Consider the following 14,359-nt stretch of genomic DNA (forward strand, 5'->3'; position numbering starts at 1 on the left):
AAGTTCCTGTTGTGGCGAAGTGGAAATGAATCTGACTAGGAACCACGAGATTGCAGGTTCCGTCCCTGGCCTTGCTCAGTGGGTTAAGGATCTGGTGTTGTCATGAGCTATGGTGTAGGTCACAGATGCAGCTCAGATCCTGCTTTGCTGTGGCTGTGGTGTAAGCCGGCAGCTGTAGCTCAATTCGACTGCTAGCCTGGGAACCTCCGGATGCTGCAAGTACAGCCCTAAAAAACAAACAAACAAAAAAAAAAATACACAAGCCAAATCTGTAAGATCCCTCCTTACAAAAAGAATAAGTAAATCCAAAGTAAGAAGGACATAAATAATAAAGAGCAGCAATCAAAAAATTTGCAAAGAGGAAAACAAAATTTATCAAAGCAAACACTAATTACAAACAACTACATGCCAATAAATTTGGAAATTTAATAAAGTGATCTAATTGCCACTAAAATACAACTTACAAAAACTAAATTAAAAATAGCCTAAATATTCATTTAATTCTAAGAAGAAATCAAAGCAATAATTAAAAACTCCTCCCACAAAAAAGCATACCAGACCCAAATGGTATGCTACATGAGTTTTATCAAAAACTCTGTTAAATACACTCTGGAAAATAATTTCCCATTACCTTGTAAATTGGAACATTCATTTTTATAACCTACAAATTCCCTCCTAGGCATAAACCTAAGAACTTAACACAGGACTGGACCAGGAAACATATATATATATAACAGAACGCAAAACACACACACACACACCCCACCCCACCCACAACAGTACTGCTAAACTACTACTAAAACTTGGGAGAGAAAGCCAAATGCCCACTGACTGGATAAAAGCATGGTATTTCTTTTGGTATACATAAGAGATTACACGGTTCTGAGAAAGAATGAACTATAGACCCACACAAATATGAAATCTTAGTAATGTAATATTAGGTGAAAATGCAATTCTCTTGTAGGTCTATATACAGTATGATTATGCTTTTTTATATTATCAAAAACATGCAAAACTGGATGTACACATTTGAAAAAAGGAAACAAAAACAATTCAGATAGTGGTTAACTTTGGTAGGAAGAAAAGAAGTAAAGAGAGGAGGACAAAGATATAAGTTACAGGAAATATTCTACGTACTGGATTGGGTGGTAAATTCTGGTCATTCAGCTTATTAAATTTTTCAGTAAACAAACTTTAAAGGGGCATGTCCACAGAATTATAAAATTCTACAAACATAATGTCTATTAAGAAAAATAAAGAACACACAGGTTCTAAGACTTTAATTACTACGGCAATCGTTCTGGGAAATATGCTGAAAATAGCCTCCCCTAAATATTCTCCTTAAAATACATATGGGAAAGTACATCAAAAATCTGTGAGAGGGAAAGTCAGAGATAAAAGAATACATACACACTTAATCTGATCCCAAACTAAGGAATTCTGTTAACTGATCAGGAATGGACACACTTAATGACCAGGCAGTAAATTTTCTTTTTCAACCTTTTTCTATCCATGGAAACTTAACCTAAGCAAAACCTCTATCACAACAAAAAAGGCTGAAAATACAAATATCCAATAGGTTTCAGACTTGTTAAATGAGTGCAAAAAATTCCTAAATCCATTTAAGGGCTATATAAATCTCCCTTCATGAAGATAAACATAAGCATAAATATCAAGACCTCAAAAGGAGTTCCCATTATGGCCCAGCAGTAATGACCCTGACTAGTATCCATGAGGACACGGGTTTGATCCCTGGCCTCCCTCAGTGGGTTAAAGATCCTGAGTTGCCATGAGCAGTGGTGTAGGTCACAGATGCCACTTGGACGTGGGTGTTACTGTGGCTGCGGTATAGGCTGGCGGCTACAACTCCGATTTGACCCCTAGCCCAGGAACTTCCATATACCATGGGTGTGGCACTATCCAAAAAAAAAAAAAAGAGCTTAAAGAAAGAATTTTGCATCACAGAAGCAGGAGAATTTACTTTTCTTTTTGTCTTTTTTTTTTCTTTTTTTCTTTTTAGGGCCACACCTGTGGCATACGGAGGTTTCCAGGCTAGGAGTCTAATCGGAGCTGTACCTGCTAGCCTACACCACAGCCACAGCAATGCTGGATCTGAGCCACATCTGGTATCTATATCATAGCTCGCGGCAACACCTGATCAGGTGTTGTTTTCAAAAACCATCTCATTCTTTTTTTTTTCTTTTTTGCTTTCTAAGGCCACATCAGCAGCGTGTAGAAGCTCCCAGGCTAGGGGTCAAGTCAGAGCTACAGCTGCCAACACAAGATCCAAGCCACGTCTCCAACCTACACCACAGCCCACAGCAACACCGGACCCCTAAGCCCTGGGGTGAGAGCAGGGATGGAACCCACATCCTCATGGATACTAGTCAGATTCATTTCCTCTAGGCCACAATGGGAACTTCCTCATTCTTATTCTTGATACAAAAGAACACTATATCTTTGTGGAACATGAGTACTGATTCAAAAAAAGAAGCAAAATCTATACGAAAACAAGTCATAAAAGGTGTAGAAAGTAAGAAAAGAGAACAGGAAAGATGTCACATCAGTAAAAAGAAACTAGAAACAAGGCCAAGGAATATGCTAGAGTGACTACACATGTATATTTATATCTATCTTGAATCTATCACAGAGAAAAAGACATCAATGAAGAAAGCTTCACCTCCAACAAAACTGATTAAGTGGCTGCAAATCCCTAACAGACCTTTTAGAAAACATCTGTGAGACAATGTAAATAACCAAATTAAAGTAGGATGCCTAAATGCTACATACTCATTCTCTAAATTCAAGTATACTAAAATATCAGAAAATAAATGAAAGCTCATCTTGGGAGTTCCCATTGTGGCTCAGCAGAAACAAATGTGACTGGCATCCATGAGGACACAGGTTCAATCTCTGACCTCGCTCAGTGGGTTAAGGATCTGGCATTGCTGTGGCTGTGGTGTAGGCTGGCAGCTATAGCTCCAATTCGACCCCTAGCTGCAAGTGCAAAAAAAGGAAAAAAGAAGAAAAAAAGAAAACTCACCTCTTTTTTTTGTTTGTTTTTTTTCGTTTTGCTTTTTGGGGATGCACTCGCAGTGCATGGAAGTTCCCAGGCTAGGGGTTGAATCAGAGCTGTAGCCACTGGCCTACACCACAACCACAGCAACTTGGAATCCGAGCCAAGTCTGCAGTCGACACCACAGCTCACAGCAACAGATCCACAACCACTGAACGAGGCCGGGGATTGAACCTGCATCCTCATGGATGGACTCATTTCCGATGAGTCACAATAGGAACTCCCAGAAAGCTCATCTTAATTGCAGAAAAATACTGATCACAAAGGAGCTTTTTCTTTAGGAAAATTAAGGAAAATCATGTTGGGGGTCCATTTCTACACTCTGAAAATGGCATGGGAAGTGGGCCATTTGGCATGCTATTTTTATTTTTCCAAAAATGGCTGAGTTGAGAGCTTTTTCATTTATTGCTGAGCAAACTGAATGTTCAGAAAGTAGCACTGATCCAACACACATCTGAATTATGGCCACTCAGCAGGCCTAACTAATGTTATCCTTCTTTCTTTCACAAAATAATTAAATGAACACACACTATTACAACAATGTTCTTATGAAAGTGCCCCAGTCATAAGCACATTTACTACGTCCAGGAAATGCTCTATATCTTAATAGACGTTTGGACTATACAGGTATATGAAATTGTCAAAAATTAGTAACTGAGCAGGCACTTCCAAAACAGCAAAGTAAGAACTTAGAAAAATCCACTGACTGATTAAAAACAAAACCAATACCCGCTAAGATTATCAAAATTAACGTCTTCAGAACTCCACTGTCATCATGACTCAGAGGAAACCCAACTAGTATCCATGAGGTTGCAGGTACCATCCCTGGCCTCACTCAGTGGTTTAAGGATCCAGCGTGCCCATGAGCTGTGATGTAGGTTGCAGACATGGCTCAAATCCCACGTTGCTATGGCTGTGGTGTAGGCCTACAGCTACAGATCCAATTCGACCCCTAGCCTGGGAACCTCCGAATGCTGAGAATGTGGCCCTAAAAAAAAAGAAATAAATAAAAGACAAAAAATAAAATAAGATTTGAGTTGGTGTAAGAAAGGATTAGTGAACTTAATGAAGGATTATTATTGAGATTACTCAATCTGAGAAACAACAACAAAAAAACCCATTGATACAGGGGACAACAGGAGCCACAGAAGGTAAGAGAGAAAAGAAGTTTGAAAAAACAGCCAAAACTTCACAAATTTGATGAAAACATTAATTTACACATCCAAAAAAGCTCAACACTAGATAGGGTGAACTCAAAAAGATCCTAACTAGGGAGTTCTTGTTGTGGCTCAGTGAGTTAAGAAACTGACTAGTATCCATGAGGATACAGGTTCAATCCCTGGCCTCACTCGGTGGGCTAAGAATCGGTGTCACCGCATCGCCACTGCAGCTCCAATTCAACCTCTAGCCTGGAAACTTCAATACGCCACAGGTGTGGTCCTTAAAAAAAAAAAAAAAAAAAAAAAATCCTCACTAGCACATCAGAATCAAACAGTTAAAAGAAAAAAATGAGAAAATGAGAATCCTGAAAGCAGACAATAGAGAAGTGACAAGTCATATACAAAGGATACTCAATATGATTAAAGCTGATTCTTCATCAGAAACCATGGAGTCAGGGTGGCCCAGCAGGTTAAGGATCCAGCATTGTCACTGCTGTAGCATGGGCTTAATCCCTGGCCCGGGAAATTCCACATCCCGTGGGCATGCCCCCCCCCCCAAAAGAAACCATGGGGAAAGAGGGCAGTGGTGTTACATACTCAAAGTGCTGACAGAAAAAGACTATCAAACAAGAATTCTTCATTCAGCACAAGTAGCCTTCAAAAATGAAAGGGAGATTAAGGCATTCACAGATAAACAAAACCTGAGGGACTCTGTCATTAGCAGATCTGCTGAAAAGTACCTAATAAAGACAAGTCCTTTGGACTGAAATGAAAAGACAAATAGAAAGTAACCTGAATACAAGAAAAAATAAAAAGAGTAAAACAGAGGTGGAAGTTCCCTTCATGGCTCAGTGGTTAACAATCCTGACTAGGATCCATGAGGATGTGGGTTCAGACCCTGACCGCTCAGTGGGTTAAGGATCCGGTGTTGCTGTGAGCTGTGGTGTAGGTTGCAGACGCAGCTTGGATTCCGTGTTGCTGTGGCTGTGGCACAGGCCAGCAGCTGTAGCTCCGATTCAACCCCTAGCCTGGGAACCTTCAGGTGCCATGGGTATAGCCCTAAGAAGCAAAAAAAAAAAAAAAAAGAATAAAAGAGATAACTACATATATAGAAAAGGAAGAGTATATGAGTATTTTTAACAACTCTTCTATCTGATTTAAAAGACATCTATATAAAGTACTAATTATAGAACTGTGTGGGGAGTTCCCGTCATGGCTCAGTGGTTAACAAATCCTACCAGGAACCATGAGGTTGCAGGTATGATCCCTGGCCTCACTCAGTGGGATAAGGATCTGGCATTGTCATGAGCTGTGGTGTAGGTCACAGACATGGCTCGGATCCCACATTGCTGTGGCTCTGGGGTTGGCCGGCAGCTACAGCTCCAATTAGACCCCTAGCTGGGAACCTCCATGTGCCTCAGGTGCAGCCCTAGAAAAGACAAAAAAAAAAAGACCAAAAAAAAAAAACAAAAAAACACAACTGTGTGGGCAGGGTTATAATGTTTAATAATGTCATTTATATGAAAATAATAATACAAAGGAGTGGAAAGGGAATGAAGCTATACAGGAGCAAAGTTTTTGAGTATTACTGATATTAAATTGGAATTAATCCAAAATGGACTGGCATATGATATGTAATCCCTAGAAAAACAAGTAAAGAAGTAGATTAACAACTATTCATAATGTATTAGGAAGAGTGGAGGAGGATTAGGAAGGAGGTGGATTAAGCAGAGTGGAGGAGTGGGAGATAGAATTGAGTACAACTGATACATTTTTCTATAGGAGTGAGTAGAAGCTAGGGCAGTGAGGGGCTGATGCTAACAGAAATTGGAGTGTATTAAGGGACTGATGTTGGACTCAAAAATAAGAGCACATAAGAGCTGTAACAACAACTGATTGTTTACTGACACAACACCTATAAAGCTAGGACCAGACCAGCAAGAGGTGCATTTCTTCCAAAAATTAAATTTTCCCTAACATTTGAATTAAGCTTAAAAGTTTGTGTTGTAGGAGTTCCTACTGTGGCTCAGCAGGTTGAGGACCTGACATTGTCTCTGTGAGAATGCAGGTTTGATCCCTGGCCTCGCTCACTGGGTTACAGAGCCGTTATTGCCACAAACTGCAGCACAGGTCACAGATGCAGCCCAGATCCAATGTTGCCATGGCTGTGGTACTGGCCACAGTTGTAGCTCCAATTCGACCCCTGACCCAGGAACTTCCCGATGCCACAGCTGTGGCTGTAAAAGAAAGAAAAAAAAAAAATCTGTATTGTGCTAAAATCTACAGAAAAAAAAGTTAATGTTTTATTTATTTTAATAAACTGTAGACTCTACTTCCTTCTACTCTTCTATATGACTTAACTAACATTTTCCTGACCTTTTTGCCCCAATCTACCATCTGTTCTTCTTTCCCTTCTAATATTTCCATCCAACGTCAAATTCTATCATTAGACTAGAAAAGATAATGGTCTTTGCCTTTTATGTGGCTTGAAGTGGCATATGCTCATGAAAATAGTGAAAAAGAATAGCTGTAGAAAAATCTGAGGCCAAGAATGAGAAATAATAACTAAAACGATAGCTTATATTTATTGACTGCTTATCACGTCAGGCTCTAAGGATTTTTCATGTACTAACTCGCAACGTTATGATGTATAACCTCCATTTTACAGATATATAAACTGAGAAAAAGTATCATACAACTAGTAAAGCTAGAATTCAAATGAGGCCAAATGATTCCAGAGCCCTTATTCTTCACTATATTGCCTCCCTCCATGACATTATAAGTCTTTAAAAACTTGAAAATTCTGAGACTGCTGATATTTCAGAAATGAGAAGGCAAATGTGTTAACTGTATTAATTTTACACATTATTGAGAGTGATCCTTAAATTTGAGTGACTTTCCTTGACAGAGAACAGAGCGTGAACAGGACATGAACAAATACTAACTACTTAATCAGAATGCCAACAGATTCTTTGCAGGTGTGTTCACTGAAGTATACACATAGCTTAAAATATCAAAATACTTTGAGTCACTGCACTACTAGAATTCAGCTAACATCCTAAGAACCTAAATCTTTGTATCTCTGGCAGCTTCTGGTATATTGTTTCCTCTATGACATTTTCACCCAGGATATTTTCATACAAACATACTCTGTTATAAAACTGACTAGATTCTTTTTTTTTTTTTTGGTCTTTTGTCTTTTTTGTTGTTGTTGTTGTTGCTATTTCTTGGGCCGCTCCCGCGGCATATGGAGGTTCCCAGGCTAGGGGATGAATCGGAGCTGTAGCCACCGGCCTACGCAAGAGCCACAGCAACGCGGGATCCGAGCCATGTCTGCAACCTACACCACAGCTCATGGTAACGCCGGATCGTCAACCCACTGAGCAAGGGCAGGGACCGAACCCGCAACCTCATGGTTCCTAGTCGGATTCGTTAACCACTGCGCCACGACGGGAACTCCCCTGACTAGATTCTATTGCCTACCATCTATGAGTGTTTTGTAAAGCAGAGCCCAAAAAGAGCAAAAGTGAGTTTAACAAAACTACATGTGGATCCTTAGACATTTTGCAAGTGGTATCAGGTGACCTTAAACCTCATTTAAAAACCATTCTAGGGAGTTTCCTAGTAGCTCTCTGGGTTAAGAATCTGGCATAGTCAATGCTGTGGCTCTGACTGCTCTGGCGCAGATTAGATCCCTGGCCCAGGAACTTCTGCATGCCCAGGTATGGCCAAAAATAAATATATAAGTAAAAAAATTTTTTAATTAAAAAAAAAAAAGTCTATTCCTATAGAGACTATACAGCTTTCATCAAACTTCGTAAGAAAAGGCGGGAAAGCTTCAAAGTACTCAACATATCAGTATAACTCCTATATACCTCATTCAATGGAAGGACACTATGATTTATACAAATGTGACTATTTCTAAATATTGGTAATAAAAATTATTATAAAAGTTTGAATAAATATGCCGATAACATCAAAACCTCCAATGCATCTCGTATAACTAAAGAAATATAGAGTTCTCATCCTTATTAAAATACCCCAATGCCCACAAAAAAAGAAAGATTTTCTAACCTTTCAAAGTCACCTTGCCTTGTAAATTTTGACAACCTATACACAGCCCAGTTGTTAAGCTGTTTGGAGGTCATTCCTCTTCCATTATCTACCACTGCAACAGCAGGTTTTCCTTGTGTTTCATCAAAAAGCTATGAAATAAGTTCAAAAAGACAGGAAAAGTCAAATCAATATTTAAAACATGAGAAGTTAAATATTAAAAAAGTGATTCACTGGGCTCACTCATACATTGCTAGAGGGAGGATATATTAATACAACTTTCTCAAATATATTTCAGCTATATGAATCAAAAGCCTTAGAATTCTTTATGTCCTTTAATACAGAAATTCCATTTCTCAGAATTTAGCTCAAGCAACTAATCAGAGACGTGTACAAAGATCTATAAGTATATTCACCATGCCAACACTACTTAAAATGGCAGAAGTATAGGAAAAAAAATCTAAATGTTCCCCAATAGGCTGATTAGATAATTTATATATATTTATATATATTATATTATAGTCAAATAAATCAAACTGCAGCAATGATAATATTATACGGCAAAATTTACACTGTACTATTAAGGGAAAACAGAAGATCACAACAAAATTCACTACAATCATACAAAGACGTATACATATATGCACAGGAAAAGGGCATGTGAAGAAATTTTAATAAAGAGACATCAGATAATTATTTTTTGTTTATCTTTATTTTCTAATTTTTCTCCAAAGAATCTGCATTACTTCTATAAAAGGAAAAGTTAAATTGCTTTAGAGTATTATTTTCTTACCAATTTGATCTGTATTCTTCTAACACCAGCGTTACGAGAAGTAGCAGACAACGAATTGTCAATTAATTCTGCAAGAGCAAATGCTGGAAGAGAGTAAGAAATATTGCTTAACTTTTCCCTGCTAAATACTTCATATGAAAGTTCAAAGTAAGAGTTCCTGTTGTGACGCAGTGAAAACAAATTCGACTAACATCCATGAAGATGTGGGTTCGATCTCGGTGGGTCAGAGATCTGGCATTGCCGTGAGCTGTGGTGTAAGATGCAGATGAGGCTCAGATCCTGAGTTGCTGTGGTGGTGGTGTAGGCCGGCAGCTGCAGCTCTGATTCAGTCCCTAGCCTGGGAAATTCCATATGCCATGGTGTGGCCCTAAAAAGCCAAAAAAAAAAGTTCAAAGTAGAAGAAACTCTGAAGGGAGTTCCCACTGTGATGCAGTGGGTTAAGGACCTGGTATTGCTGTAGCTATGGCATAGGTCACAGCTCTACCTCAGATTCAATCCCTGGCTGTGGATGTGGCCAAAAAGAGGAAGAAAAGAAAAAAGAAACTCCTTAGTACCTTTAAGCCACGCTTTTATCTTCCAAAGAGCTAGAGCTGAAGTATTATCCTGATCCTAATGATACAAACATAGTAAGGGAATCATCAATCATTATCAGCATAAAGAAGCAGTCATCAAATAATACATGTATGGCACTATATGGCATGAGTCAGCCAGCCATGATTCTTGGCTTCAAGGAGTTTATAATCTAAAGACAGGTAAACAGACATAAGAGACAAACAAAAGACCATCACCATGAAATGAAACAGTCTGTGGTATGTCATCACATCATGCTTCAAGGCCAAAACTATTTCCCAGTTTTATTTCCATTATTAAAAGGGGGAACATATTATCTTTTCAACTGAAGCTTAACCCAACTCAAGCTGTAATTAATCCAGAGAGTAGCACTCCAGCATGTCCACACTTAGGGGATGGTTATCTTTATAAACTAGTTAGAAAGAAGATATACATAAGGATCTGGTGAAGGATATTAACTCTAGAAAATGGAGAAGTAGGGATACTGTAGGAAATGGGAGGAAAAAAGTTGAGTAATTTGAAAGGAAGAAAAAAGTAGAATTTAGCATCCAATTAGATATAAAAGGAGAAAGAAAAAGAAATCCAAGGTGATTTTGAGTCTTTAGAAGACTAGTTAAATGGTCATATTTTCCATAAAGGGAAAATACAGAATAAGGAAAGAAAAATTTAATTTTAGATGTAAAGTCCTACCACTATATCAAGCTCAATGAGTGGAAGTATTTCACAGAGCTGGAATGGATGCCATACTTCACAAAGAGAATAAAGACAGCCAGAGATAAATTCATTGGCATAGAATAGTTTAAGTTGCAGTTAGTTCACTAAGACAAAAGTATAAAAAGATCAGCATGACTTATATACCATATAGTCAATAATACCAGAGGTAGCATCAAAGGCAAAGGAAAGAGAGGCAACAAAAAGACCTGGAATGTAATGCTAAGTCACAGAAATTAAAGTAAGAGTTTAAGCAGTGAGGTTTTCTGCCTATTCATATAATGACAGTAGTAATGAAAACTGGTACATCCAATCTGGAAAGTAATTAATTTATATCAAGCCTTAAAAGTATGTCTGATGACTCCATGATTATACATTTAGAAACTTATCCCGAGAAGAAGAATTAAAGATTCATTCAATATGCAAATATATAAGCACCTACTATTTGCCAGGCATTGCTTTAGGAACTGAACACAACAGGCAAAAGTCCTGTTCTCTGACGTTAACATTCTAGTGGAAGAGGATGATAAATGAAATATGTTTGTAATAAATAAGTAAATTTGTTAGCATGTTAGAAGGCAGCATATGCTAAAGAGAAAAGAAATCAAGTACAAATGGTCCCTAACTTAAAGATGGTCCAGTTATGATTTTTCAACTTTATGATGGTGCAAAAGCTTATCTGCATTCAGTAGAAATCGTACTTTGGGGAGTTCTGGTCGTGGCTCAGTGGAAACGAATCCAACTAGTATCCATGAGGATGTGGGTTCGATCCCTGGCCTCACTCAGTGGGTCAGGGATCCGGCATTGCTGTGAGCTATGGTGTAGGTCGCAGACACAGCTCAGACCCTGCACTGCTGTGGCTCTGGCGTAGGCTGGCAGCTGCAGCTACGATTCGACTCCTAGCCATACTTTGAATTTTGGTTTTTTCTCAGGCAAGCGATAAGTGGTAAAATACTCTCATGATGCTGAGCAGCAACAGTGTGCTACAGCTCTTAGTCGGCCATTCAATAACGAGGGTAAACAACCAATACACTTAACTACCATTCTGTTCCCATACAATCAGTTTATCATTCTCTTTTCACTTTTAGTATTCAATAAATCACGTGAGATAATCAACACTTTATTATAAAATAGGCTTTATGTCAGATAATTTTGCCCAACTATAGGCTAATGTACGTGGTCTGAGCACATTTAAGGCAGGCGAGGCTAAAAGCTATGTTTGGTAGGTAAGATGTATCGTAAATTGAAAATACTGTAAGTCAAAGTGTACTTTCGACTTGAAATAGTTCAAGCTTACATGGGTTTACCTGGCATAGAGGAAACACAGCTGCAATTTTTAAAAAGGTGACAAAGATAACTTTTGTAGAGAGAAATAACAATAAACAAGACCTGAAGGAGATGACTGAATGTGACAGAGGCTATCCGGAGAAAAGAGCATTCCAGGCAGAGGGACCTGAGCCAAGGACAAAGCCAGCACTTAAGAGGAACGAATAAGCAGAAAGAACTGTAGAAATAAAGTTGAGCTTATTGATATAAAAAATGCTTGTTTCTACCCACAGAATGGGAGAAAGTATTTGCAAATGAAGCAACTGACAAGGGATTAATCTCCAAAATTTATAAACACCTTCTGCAGCTCCATACCAAAAAAAAAACCACCCCATCAAAAAATGGGCAGAAGATCTAAAGAGACAGTTCTTCAAAGAAGACATACAGATGGCCAAAAAACACATGAAAAGATGTTCAACATCACTCATCATTAGAGAAATGCAAATCAAAACCACCATGAGGTACCACCTTACACCAGCTAGAATGGCCATCATCAAAAAGTCTACCAACAATAAGTGCTGGAGCAGGTGTGGAGAAAAAGGAACCCTGTTACACTATTGGTGGGATTGTAAATTGGTGCAACCACTGTGGAAAACAGTATGGAGATTCCTCAGAAAACTAAAAATAGAATGACCATTTGATCCAGCAATCCCACTCCTGGGCATCTATCCAGACAAAACCATGACTCGAAAAGACACATGTACTCCATTGTTCATTGCAGCACTATTTGCAATAGCCAAAACATAGAAACAACCTAAATGTCCATCGACAGAGGAGTGGATCAAGAAGATGTGGAACATGGGAGTTCCCGTCATGGCTCAGTGGTTAACGAATCCGACTAGGAACCAGGAGGTTTCGTATTTGATCCCTGACCTTGCTCAGTGGGTTAGGGATCCGGCGTTGCCGTGAGCTATGGTGTAGGTTGCAGACATGGCCTGGATCCCACCTTGCTGTGGCTGTGGCGTAGGCTGGTGGCTACAGCTCCGATTGGACCCCTAGCCTGGGAACCTCCATATGCCGCAGTAGCGGCCCAAGAAATGGCAAAAAGACAAAAAAAAAAAAAAGATGTGGTACATACACACAATGGAACATTACCCAGTCATTAAAAGAAACAAAATACCAGCATTTTAAGCAACTTGGATGGACCAAGAAACTATCATGCTAAGTTAAGTCAGCCATACAATGAGACACCAACATCAAATGCTTTCACTGACATGTGGAATCTGAAAAAAGGACAGACTGAGCTTCTTTGCAGAACAGATACTGACTCACAGACACTGAAAAACTTACAGTCTCTGGAGGAGACAGTTTGGGTGGTGGGGGATGTGCTTGGGTTGTGGGATGGAAATCCTGTGAAACGGGATTGTGATTATCATTATACCACTACAGATGTGATAAAAAAATAGAATGAAAAAAAGTTTGCTACTAAAAAAAAAAGAAAAGAAAAAAAATAAAGTTGGGGAGATAAAAAGAAGAGCTTCTAAAATCAAGCATGTAATTGTAAAGACTATGGCTTTTACCCTTAGTGGAACACAATCTGACTTCTCAAACCTTAAGGACAAGCAGGAAAAGAGAGACAAGGGGCCTCTGTACAATCTAGGTAACATGATGGTGCCTCAGACCTAGTGTTACCAACAGAAATAGAGAGAAATGGTCAGTTGTAGATAAACACTGAAGATAATGCCAACAGGATCTTCTGACAGACTGAATGAAATGTATCAGAAAAAAATCAATTGGATTTTTAGCTTAAATAACTAGAAATAACCAAAATTAATTTGGATGGGACAAATTTCCATCTTATATATTCTAGTAGAGATACAACACAGGCAGTTGGAAAGACAGGTCTGGAATTATTTTCAATATTTAACAAAAAAATGACCATTTTTCACCACCTCCACCTGGGAGCCACTGCCATAGAGATGACATTTAGAGCCACAAGACTGGATGGAACCACCAAGTGAGGAATTAGGTACCAAGGACTAAGCCCTGAAGCACCTAAACATGAAGAAGATAGGGAGTTTTCAGTATCTCAAAAAAAAAAAAAAAAAAGAGAGAGTAAGGAAAAAAGAAAATAGCTAGTCATTGAGGCAGAAAGAAAATACAGCGTGTGGTCTCTTGAAAGCCAAGCAGGAGTTCCTGTCGTGGTGCAGCGGAAACAAATCCGACTAGGAACCATGAGGTTGCCAGTTCGATCCCTGGTCTCGCTCAGTAGGTTAAGGATCCAGCATTACAGTGAGCTGTGGTGTAGGTTGCAGACACAGCTCCCACGTTGCTGTGGCTCTGGCGTAGGCTGGTAGCTGTAGCTCCGATTGGATCCCTAGCCTGGGAACCTCCATATGCTGCAGGTGCAGCCCTAAAAAAGACAAAAAGACAAAAAAAAAAAGAAAAAAGAAAAAAAGAAAGCCAAGCAAAGACTATATCAAGGAGGAGGAAATGATAAACTGTCAAATAAAGCCTCAAATGAAAACTGAAACTAATCACTAGATTTAGTCCCTGGTGACCCTAAACAAGTAAGTACAGGAGAATGAATAGGAGAGAATGAAAGGAGAGGGACTGTCCTGTTTGTTTGCTTTGCCGCACCAGTGGCAGATGGAAGTTCCTGGGCCAGGGATAATCTGAGCCGCAGTCGCAGCAATGCCAGATCCTTAACCTGCTATGCCACAGTGGAAA

At 39.0% G+C, this 14,359-nt stretch overlaps 1 protein-coding gene across 2 annotated transcripts in view; it reads right to left on the bottom strand.

Moving 5' to 3' along the window:
* Window positions 1-14,359, bottom strand: part of SMCHD1 (structural maintenance of chromosomes flexible hinge domain containing 1) — a 151,793-nt gene that overhangs the window by 121,076 nt on the left and 16,358 nt on the right. For both annotated transcript variants that reach the window (XR_007136643.1, XM_047793835.1), the window contains exons 4-5: window positions 9,083-9,165; window positions 8,311-8,441 (exon numbers count right to left, since the gene is read on the bottom strand). Coding sequence is in view for 1 of the 2 variants with exons in the window: in XM_047793835.1 (XP_047649791.1) it covers window positions 8,311-8,441; window positions 9,083-9,165 (214 nt within the window). In the remaining variant the exon portion in view is untranslated. The remainder of the gene's footprint in view (window positions 1-8,310; window positions 8,442-9,082; window positions 9,166-14,359) is intronic.

Source organism: Phacochoerus africanus, chromosome 8 (assembly GCF_016906955.1).
Source record: "Phacochoerus africanus isolate WHEZ1 chromosome 8, ROS_Pafr_v1, whole genome shotgun sequence".
Taxonomy (NCBI): domain Eukaryota; kingdom Metazoa; phylum Chordata; class Mammalia; order Artiodactyla; family Suidae; genus Phacochoerus; species Phacochoerus africanus.